Here is an 11,478-nt window from a genome sequence, read left to right as displayed (position 1 = left end):
CCCAGGATGCCACAGCTAAGAGAGAGACCAAAATTATCAGAAGCAAGATGAATGAAATCATCCAAAGCGAAACACGTGGGAACAAGGCTTCTGTAAATAACAGAAAGAAAATAGAACGTTAGCAATATTTCTGGTACAGATTGAGACTGATAAGTGTACAGATAAGCAAAAGCATATTATTATTTGTGTTGCCAAACGCCCTATTTTACTTTAGTTCCCTTTTTTATTTTACATAATTTAAAATTGCTCCCTGCTTTTTTATGTTTAAAAGCTGAGACCAGAATCAAAATCTTTTATTTTCTGGATCTATGGGCCAGATTATTTAAAGATCTCAGCAATTGCAAGATACTGTAATAAATCTCACAATTCTCTAAATTCTCTAAAGGCAGTTTAGAAAACAGTGTGTCTAGCAAAAGATTGTTCTCAGCATTTACGTATGTAAAGGAGATGTTTACATTACAATAAAGTTCACAAAAATTATAGTTTAAAAAAATAGTATAAAACAAATAAATGAGATATAACAGAAAATGCATTGCTAATTCACATTTAAATTCATAGCAAATCAGTTATTAATTTGTATTGAAATTTCACCAGTTTGTACTTATTAAAGGCCAGATTATGAGTGAAGCGCAAATTAACAATTCAGCTTGAGGGTTAATTGCGCTAGAAGTAAGCTTTGAGCGCTCGCTGGGCCGTGCTCATATTCACCCAGATTACAAGTTTTGCGCTAAATCCGGTGCGTAAATAACGCTAAATATTTAGCAGTATCGCACTTTCCAAAACACAGCAATTACAAGTTACAGAAAAATCTACTTGAGTTGTGCGTTATGGTGCGTTAAGCTCCATACCGCACAAAAGCCAAGGCCTGACAACCTGCTCGTGCACATTTTCCCCCATAGACATCAATGGAGAGAAAGTGTTAGAAAAAAAACTAACACCTGAGATCGCAGAATGGCGATCGCTATAACGCAATCCCCATAGATGTCTATGGGGACAAGAAGCTTACGTTAAAACATAATACCCTAACATAAAACCCTAGTCTAAATACCCCTAAGCCGCCGCGGCCCCTTCCCCGGCATCACCAACACTAAATAAAGTTATTGAAACCTAAACCGCCACCCCCCAACATCGCCAACACTAAATAAACCTATTAACCCCTAAACCACAGACTCCCCACATTGCCAACATTAAAATAAAGCTATTAACCCCTAAACCGCCAGCCCCCAACATCGCCAACACTAAAATAAAGCTATTAACCACTAAACCGCCGGCCCCCCATTTCGCAACTACTATAATAAAGCTATTAACCTCTAAACCACCGGCCCCCCACGTCGCTAATACTAAACTAAACCTATTAACCCATAAGCCGCCGCCCCCCACATCACAACAAACTAAATTGAACTATTAACGCCTAAACCTAACAACCCCTAACTTTAAATTAAACTTACAATATAACTACCTTCAAATAAATAAAAACTTACCTGTGAAATATAAAAAAACTAAGCTTAAACTATACAAAAACCTAACATTACTATATTAAAAACAAAAAAAAGTAAAAATAAAAAACCTAAATTACAAAATTAAAAATCCTAACACTATGAAAACATTAAAAAAAAAACACTAAAATTACGAAAAATAAAATCTAAGATTAAAAAAAATAATAACCAAATTTTTCAAAATAATAAAATTAAACCTAATCTAATACCCCTATAAAAACAAAAAAGCTACCCCAAAATAAAAACACCCCCTAATCTGACACTTAACTACCAATAGCCCTTAAAAGGGCCTTTTGTAGGGCATTGCCATAAGTTAAACAGCAATGTTACCTAAAAAAAATTACAAAGCTCCCCCTAACAGTAAAACCCCCCACCCAACCAACTCCCAAAAATAAAAAAGCTAACTCTAAAAAAAACCCTAAACCACCTATTGCATTGCCCATTAAAATAAAAAATCCCTAATCTAAAAAAAAAAAATACTCCAAAAAAAAAAACAACTAATTCTAACCCCGAAATAGGTACTCACTGTTCCTGAAGTCCGGCGATGAAGGTGTTCATCCATGTGGCTCCATCTTCATCCATCGCAAGACCATCTTCTATCTTCTTCCCAGAGGTGCGGAGCGGTCTTCCCCGATGCACGGATCCAGAGCGGTGGTCCTCTTCAGCATCGGCGGTCCTCATCGGTGTGGAGGCTCCTCTTCATGCGATCTCCGCCAAACACTGAAGATTGAATGCAAGGTACCCCTTTTATAGGGGGAGTCAGGGCCGGTGACAGGGGTGACTCCTGCCAGGGGCCCAATAGGCCAGGGGGCCCCATGAGGCAAGAACAACTATTATTTAAAAAAAATAAAAAATGTTGGCAGCCACCAGAGGGTACTACAGCAGAGTGCTATTGAGCGTGAGAAATATTATTACAAGGAGTAAAGCATTTGAGAGGATTTCTGAGTGTGCACTAAACCACTATGCACAGTGTAACACAGACTTGGCACTTAAGCTTGTACAGTGTGTGCCTGAGTCAGACGGCAGATCACTTTCATTTGCAGAGGAGGTAGAACTTACTTAGTAAATGTTTCTCCTGTTAAGTGTGATCAGTCCACGGGTCATCATTACTTCTGGGATATTACTCCTCCCCAACAGGAAGTGCAAGAGGATTCACCCAGCAGAGCTGCCATATAGCTCCTCCCCTCTACGTCACTCCCAGTCATTCTCTTGCACCCAACGACTAGATAGGATGTGTGAGAGGACTATGGTGATTATACTTAGTTTTATACCTTCAATCAAAAGTTTGTTATTTTATAATAGCACCGGAGTGTGTTATTCCTTCTCTGGTAGAATTTGAAGAAGAATCTACCTGAGTTTTTACTATGATTTTAGCCGGAGTAGTTAAGATCATATTGCTGTTTCTCGGCCATCTGAGGAGAGGTAAACTTCAGATCAGGGGACAGCGGGCAGATTAATCTGCAAAGAGGTATGTAGCAGCTTTTATTTTCTGACAATGGAATTGATGAGAAAATCCTGCCATACCGATATAATGTCATGTATGTATATTTTACACTTCAGTATTCTGGGGAATGGTACTTCACTGGAATTGCACTGTGTACATAAGACTTTAGCCTATTTTGCAGGGACTAGCAACAGGCTTTTTAATAACTCTTAATTTATGTTAAACGTTTTTTGCTGGAATGTAAAATCGTTTTCATTTTCTGAGGTACTGGGTGAATGTTTGGGCACTATTTTTCCACTTGGCAGTTGCTTGATCTAATTTCTGACAGTTTACTGATCTCTCTCACTGTTGTGTGTGAGGGGGAGGGGCCTTTTTTGGCGCTTTTGCTACGCATCAAAAAATTCAGTCAGAAGTTCATTGTATTTCCTGCATGATCCGGCTCATCTCTACAGAACTCAGGGGTCTTCAAAACTTGTTTTGAGGGAGGTAATCACTCACAGCAGAGCTGTGAGATTGTAGTTGACTGTGATAAAAAACGTTTATTCTGTAACTTTTTTTTCTGCTATCAGGGTTAGTTATCCTTTACTAATGGGAACAAACCTTTGCTAAAATTGTGTTTTTTTTACAAGATTGATGCTATAACCTTTTCAGTTTATTTATTTTCAACTGTCATAAATCTTTCTGTGCTTCTTATAGGCACAGTACGTTTTCATAGTATTTTACTTGAATAGTATTTCCAAGTTGCAAGTTTATTTGCTAGTGTGTTAAACATGTCTGATTCAGAGGAAGATATCTGTGCTATATGTGCTAATGCCAAAGTGGAGCCCAATAGAAATTTATGTACTAACTGTATTGATGCTACTTTAAATAAAAGTCAATCTGTACAAATTGAACACATTTCACCAAACAGCGAGGGGAGAGTTATGCCGACTAACTCGCCTCACGTGTCAGTACCTGCATCTCCCGCTCGGGAGGTGCGTGATATTGTGGCGCCCAGTACATCTGGGCGGCCATTACAAATAACATTACAAGATATGGCTACTGTTATGACTGAAGTTTTGGCTAAATTACCAGAACTAAGAGGCAAGCGTGATCACTCTGGGGTGAGAACAGAGTGCGCTGATAATGCTAGGGCCATGTCAGATACTGCGTCACAACTTGCAGAACATGAGGACGGAGAGCTTCATTCTGCGGCTGACGGTTCTTATCCAAACAGATTGGATTCAGATATTTCAAATTTTAAATTTAAGCTGGAAAACCTCAGTGTATTACTAGGGGAGGTGTTAGCGGCTCTGAATGATTGTAACACAGTTGCAATACCAGAGAAAATGTGTAGGTTGGATAAATATTTTGCGGTACCAACGAGTACTGACGTTTTTCCTATACCTAAGAGACTAACTGAAATTATTACTAAGGAGTGGGATAGACCCGGTGTGCCGTTCTCACCCCCTCCGATATTTAGAAAGATGTTTCCAATAGACACCACCACACGGGACTTATGGCAAACGGTCCCTAAGGTGGAGGGAGCAGTTTCTACTTTAGCTAAGCGTACCACTATCCCGGTGGAGGATAGCTGTGCCTTTTCAGATCCAATGGATAAAAAGTTAGAGGGTTACCTTAAGAAAATGTTTGTTCAACAAGGTTTTATATTGCAACCCCTTGCATGCATTGCGCCGGTCACGGCTGCGGCGGCATTCTGGTTTGAGTCTCTGGAAGAGACCATTAGTTCAGCTACTCTGGATGAGATTACGGACAAGCTTAGAGTCCTTAAACTAGCTAAATCATTCATTTCGGAGGCCGTAGTACACTTAACTAAACTTACGGCTAAGAATTCCGGATTCGCCATTCAGGCGCGCAGAGCACTGTGGCTTCTAAGTCTAAATTACTTAATATACCTTTCAAAGGGCAGACCTTATTTGGGCCCGGTTTGAAAGAAATTATCGCTGACATTACAGGAGGTAAAGGCCACGCCCTGCCTCAAGACAGAGCCAAACCTAAGGCTAGACAGTCTAATTTTCGTTCCTTTCGGAATTTCAAAGCAGGAGCAGCATCAACTTCCTCTGCTCCAAAACAGGAAGGATCTGTTGCTCGCTACAGACAAGGCTGGAGACCTAACCAGTCTTGGAACAAGGGCAAGCAGGCCAGGAAACCTGCTGCTGCCCCTAAGACAGCATGAATTGAGGGCCCCCGATCCGGGATCGGATCTAGTGGGGGGCAGACTTTCTCTCTTCGCCCAGGCTTGGGCAAGAGATGTCCAGGATCCCTGGGCGCTAGAGATAATATCTCAGGGATACCTTCTGGACTTCAAATACTCTCCTCCAAGAGAGAGATTTCATCTGTCAAGGTTGTCAACAAACCAAACAAAGAAAAAGGCGTTTCTACGCTGCGTACAAGAGCTTTTGTTAATGGGAGTAATCCATCCAGTTCCACGGTCGGAACAGGGACAAGGGTTTTACTCAAATCTGTTTGTGGTTCCCAAAAAAGAGGGAACTTTCAGACCAATCCTGGATTTAAAGATCCTAAACAAATTCCTAAGAGTTCCATCGTTCAAAATGGAGACTATTCGGACAATTTTACCCATGATCCAAAAGGGTCAGTATATGACCACAGTGGATTTAAAGGATGCTTACCTTCACATACCGATTCACAAAGATCATTACCGGTACCTAAGGTTTGCCTTCCTAGACAGGCATTACCAGTTTGTAGCTCTTCCATTCGGATTGGCTACAGCTCCAAGAATCTTCACAAAGGTTCTGGGTGCTCTTCTGGCGGGTACTAAGACCGCGAGGAATCTCGGTAGCTCCGTACCTAGACGACATTCTGATACAAGCTTCAAGCTTTCAAACTGCCAAGTCTCATACAGAGTTAGTACTGGCATTTCTAAGGTCGCATGGATGGAAGGTGAACGAAAAGAAAAGTTCTCTCTTTCCACTCACAAGAGTTCCCTTCCTGGGGACTCTTATAGATTCTGTAGAAATGAAGATTTACCTGACAGAAGACAGGTTAACAAGACTTCAAAGTGCTTGCCGCGCCCTTCATTCCATTCAACACCCGTCAGTGGCTCAATGCATGGAGGTAATCGGCTTAATGGTAGCGGCAATGGACATAGTACCCTTTGCACGCTTACACCTCAGACCACTGCAATTGTGCATGCTAAGTCAGTGGAATGGGGATTACTCAGACTTGTCCCCTTCTCTAAATCTGGATCAAGAGACCAGAAATTCTCTTCTATGGTGGCTTTCTCGGCCACATCTGTCCAGGGGGATGCCATTCAGCAGGCCAGACTGGACAATTGTAACAACAGACGCCAGCCTTCTAGGTTGGGGTGCCGTCTGGAATTCTCTGAAGGCTCAGGGACAATGGAGTCAGGAGGAGAGTCTCCTACCAATAAACATTCTGGAATTGAGAGCAGTTCTCAATGCCCTCCTGGCTTGGCCCCAGTTGACAACTCGGGGGTTTATCAGGTTTCAGTCGGACAACATCACGACTGTAGCTTACATCAACCATCAGGGAGGGACAAGAAGCTCCCTAGCAATGATGGAAGTATCAAAGATAATTCGCTGGGCAGAGTCTCACTCTTGCCACTTGTCAGCAATCCACATCCCGGGAGTGGAGAACTGGGAGGCGGATTTTTTAAGTCGTCAGACTTTTCATCCGGGGGAGTGGGAACTTCATCCGGAGGTCTTTGCTCAAATACTTCGTCATTGGGGCAAACCAGAGATAGATCTCATGGCGTCTCGACAGAACGCCAAGCTTCCTCGTTACGGGTCCAGATCCAGGGATCCAGGAGCAGTCCTGATAGATGCCTTGACAGCACCTTGGACCTTCAGGATGGCTTATGTGTTTTCACCCTTCCCGATGCTTCCTCGATTGATTGCCAGAATCAAGCAGGAGAGAGCATCAGTTATTCTAATAGCACCTGCATGGCCACGCAGGACTTGGTATGCAGACCTGGTGGACATGTCATTCTGTCCACCTTGGTCTCTACCTCTGAAACAGGACCTTCTGATACAGGGTCCTTTCAAACATCAAAATCTAACTTCTCTGAAGCTGACTGCTTGGAAATTGAACGCTTGATTTTATCAAAACGTGGTTTTTCTGAGTCAGTTATTGATACCTTAATACAGGCTAGGAAGCCTGTTACCAGAAAGATTTACCATAAGATATGGCGTAAATACCTATATTGGTGCGAATCCAAAGGTTACTCTTGGAGTAAGGTTAGGATTCCTAGGATATTGTCTTTTCTACAAGAAGGTTTAGAAAAGGGTTTATCTGCTAGTTCTTTAAAGGGACAGATCTCAGCTCTGTCCATTCTGTTGCACAAACGTCTGTCAGAAGTTCCAGACGTTCAGGCTTTTTGTCAGGCTTTGGCCAGGATTAAGCCTGTGTTTAAAACTGTTGCTCCGCCATGGAGTTTAAACCTTGTTCTTAACGTTTTACAGGGCGTTCCGTTTGAACCCCTTCATTCCATTGATATAAAGTTGTTATCTTGGAAAGTTCTATTTTTAATGGCTATTTCCTCGGCTCGAAGAGTCTCTGAGTTATCAGCCTTACATTGTGATTCTCCTTATTTGATTTTTCATTCGGATAAGGTAGTTCTGCGTACTAAACCTGGGTTCTTACCTAAGGTAGTCACTAACAGGAATATCAATCAAGAGATTGTTGTTCCTTCTTTGTGTCCAAATCCTTCTTCGAAGAAGGAACGTCTTCTGCACAATCTGGATGTAGTTCGTGCCCTAAAATTTTACTTACAGGCAACTAAGAAATTTCGACAAACGTCTTCCCTGTTTGTCGTTTACTCTGGTCAGAGGAGAGGTCAAAAGGCTTCTGCTACCTCTCTTTCTTTTTGGCTTCGTAGCATAATTCGTTTAGCTTATGAGACTGCTGGACAGCAGCCTCCTGAAAGAATTACAGCTCATTCCACTAGAGCTGTGGCTTCCACTTGGGCCTTTAAGAATGAGGCCTCTGTTGAACAGATTTGCAAGGCTGCAACTTGGTCTTCGCTTCATACTTTTTCCAAATTTTACAAATTTGACACTTTTGCTTCCTCGGAGGCTATTTTTGGGAGAAAGGTCCTTCAGGCAGTGGTTCCTTCTGTATAAAGAGCCTGCCTATCCCTCCCGTCATCCGTGTACTTTTGCTTTGGTATTGGTATCCCAGAAGTAATGATGACCCGTGGACTGATCACACTTAACAGGAGAAAACATAATTTATGCTTACCTGATAAATTCCTTTCTCCTGTAGTGTGATCAGTCCACGGCCCGCCCTGTTTTTTTAATGCAGGTAAATATTTTTTAAATTATACTCCAGTCACCACTACACCCTTTGGCTTCTCCTTTCTTGTTGGTCCTTGGTCGAATGACTGGGAGTGACGTAGAGGGGAGGAGCTATATGGCAGCTCTGCTGGGTGAATCCTCTTGCACTTCCTGTTGGGGAGGAGTAATATCCCAGAAGTAATGATGACCCGTGGACTGATCACACTACAGGAGAAAGGAATTTATCAGGTAAGCATAAATTATGTTTTTTTATTTCTTTGTGCAATTTCGGATTTTAACTTCAGTGTGGTAGTAGTTGTAATGGTGGGGCCAGGGCTCCATAAAAACAATCGGCTAGATTACGAGTTGTGCGTTAGGGTAAAAAAGCAGCGTTAAGAGGTCCTAACTCTGCTTTTTCACTACCGCAGCTATTACGAGTCTTGAAGGTTTAGGGTCACCGCACACTTCTTTGGCCTTACCGCAAAACGACTTGCGTAAACTTTGTAAAGTCTTTTTTCTATGGGACTTCCATAGCGCTGATATTACGAGTTTGTCCTGGGAGGCCAAAAAGTGAGCGGTACACCCTCTACCGACAAGAGTCCTAACGCATTTAAAAGTCAGTAGTTAAGAGTTTAATGGTACAAACGCCGTAACATAAAACTCATAACTAAAGTACTAAAAAGTACACTAACACCCATAAACTACCTATTAACCCCTAAACCGAGGCCCCCCCCCGCATTGAAAACACTAAAAGAACATTTTTAACCCCTAATCTGCCACTCCGGACACCGCCGCCACCTACATTATATTTATGAACCCCTAATCTGCTGCCCCCAACATCGCCGACACCTACATTATATTTATTAACCCCTAATCTGCCGCCCCTAATGTCGCCGCAACCTACCTACATGTATTAACCCCTAATCTGCCGCCCCCAATGTCGCCGCCACTATAATGTTTCGCAAACATTAGTTAAATATTATTAACCCCTAATCTGTCGTCCCTAACATCGCCGCCACCTACCTACATTTATTAACCCCTAATCTGCCACCCCCAACGTCGCCGCCACTATACTAAATGTATTAACCCATAAACCTAAGTCTAACCCTAACACCCCCTAACTTAAATATAATTAAAATAAATCTAACTAAAAAATCCTATAATTAACTAAATTATTCCTATTTAAAACTAAATACTTACCTATAAAATAAACCCTAAGATAGCTACAATATAACTAATAGTTACATTGTAGCTAGCTTAGGGTTTATTTTTATTTTACAGGCAAGTTTGTATTTATTTTAGCTAGGTAGAATAGTTATTAAATAGTTAATAACTATTTAATAACTACCTAGCTAAAATAAATACAAAAGTACCTGTAAAATAAAACCTAACCTAAGTTACAATAACACCCAACGCTACACTATAATTAAATAAATTAACTAAATTAACAACAATTAAATAAATTAAATATCTAAAGTACAAAACAAAAACAAACACTAAATTACAGAAAATAATAAACAAATTACAAGATATTTAAACTAATTACACCTAATCTAATACCTGTGTTTATTTTACAGGTAAGTATTTAGTTTTAAATAGGAATAATTTAGTTAATTATAGGAATTTTTAGTTAGATTTATTTTAATTATATTTAAGTTAGGGGGTGTTAGGGTTAGACTTAGGTTTAGGGGTTAATACATTTAGTATAGTGGCGACGTTGGGGGTGGCAGATTAGGGGTAATAAATGTTGGTAGGTGGCGGCGATGTTAGGGACGGAGATTAGGGGTTAATAATATTTAACTAATGTTTGCGAGGCGGGATTGCGGCAGTTTAGGGGTTAATAAGTGTAGGTAGGTTGCAGCAACATTGGGGGCGGCAGATTAGGGGTTAATAAATATAATGTAGTTGTTGGCGATGTTGGGGGAAGCAGATTAGGGGTTCATAAGTATAATGTCGGTGGCGGCGGTGTCCAGAGCGGCAGATTAGGGGTTAATAAATATAATGCAGGTGTCGGTGATATCGGGGGCGGCAGATTAGGGGTTAATAAGTGTAAGATTAGGGGTGTTTAGACTCGGGGTTCATGTTAGGGTGTTAGGTGTAAACATAAAATGTGTTTCCCCATAGGAATCAATGGGGCTGCGTTACTGAGTTTTACGCTGCTTTTTTGCAGGTGTTAGACTTTTTTCTCAGCCGGCTCTCCCCGTTGATTCCTTTGGGGAAATCGTGCACAAGCACGTACAACCAGCTCACCGCTGACTTAAGCAGCGTTGGTATTTGAGTGCGGTAAGGAGCAAAATTTTGCTCAACGCTCACTTCTTGGGCGCGATCCGATATACGGCGCAGGTTTCGGCGCAAGCGTGCTATCTCATATACGGCGCCGGCAGTTGCTAAAGTGCCGTAAGTCTGACAAACTAGCGATGTCCAGAAAATCTGCGTAAGTACAAATTTCTGGAGTCGCCAGTGACTTACGGCATAAAATGACTTACTAAAGTATACAATCTGCCGTTACTGTCTAACACGCCTCCCAAACATAGCCCGACACGTATACCCCTCTATCCGCAATCCCCCCCTCTCACTCCTAACAATAAATATATTAACCCCTAAACCGCCGCTCCCGGACCCCGCCGCCAGCTACATTAACTATATTACCCCCTAATGTGAGCCCCCTACCCCTCCGCCACCTACATTAACTATATTACCCCCCTAATATGATCCCCCTACACTGCCGCCACCTATTTTAACTATATTACCCCCTAATGTGAGCCCCCTACCCCCGCCGCCACCTACATTAACTATATTACCCCCCTAATATGATCCACCTATTTTAACTATATTAACCCCTAATGTGAGCCCCCTACCCCGCCGCCACCTATTTTAACTACATTACCCCCTAATCTAATCCCCCTACCCCCGCCGCCACCTATATTAAAATGATTAACCCCTAATCTAATCCCCCCTACACCGCCGCCACCTATAATAAATGTATTACCCCCTAAAATACTAAAATGTCCCTACCCTAAACTAAATTACAAATAGCCCTGAAATGGGCCTTTTGCGGAGCATTGCCCCAAAGTAATCAGCTCTTTTACCTGTAATCTGACCCCCCTACACCGCTGCCACCTATATTAAATATATTAACCCCTAATCTAATCCCCCTACACCGCCGCCGCCTATATTAAATATATTAACCCCTAATCTAATCCCCCTACACCGCTGCCACCTATATTAAATATATTAACCCCTAATCTGACCCCCTACACCGCCGCCACCTATATTAACTATA

General features: G+C 41.8%; 1 protein-coding gene across 1 annotated transcript in view; it reads right to left on the bottom strand.

Moving 5' to 3' along the window:
• LOC128644014 (butyrophilin subfamily 1 member A1-like) overlaps positions 1 to 11,478 on the bottom strand; it is a 48,337-nt gene that overhangs the window by 12,038 nt on the left and 24,821 nt on the right. Inside the window, 1 exon segment of the mRNA XM_053696779.1 lies at positions 1 to 90. This exon segment is cut by the window's left edge and continues 27 nt beyond it. Within this exon segment, the coding sequence (XP_053552754.1) occupies positions 1 to 90 (90 nt within the window).

This window comes from Bombina bombina, unplaced genomic scaffold (genome assembly GCF_027579735.1).
Source record: "Bombina bombina isolate aBomBom1 unplaced genomic scaffold, aBomBom1.pri scaffold_573, whole genome shotgun sequence".
NCBI lineage: Eukaryota > Metazoa > Chordata > Amphibia > Anura > Bombinatoridae > Bombina > Bombina bombina.
This window is presented reverse-complemented; position numbering and strand designations above follow the sequence as displayed.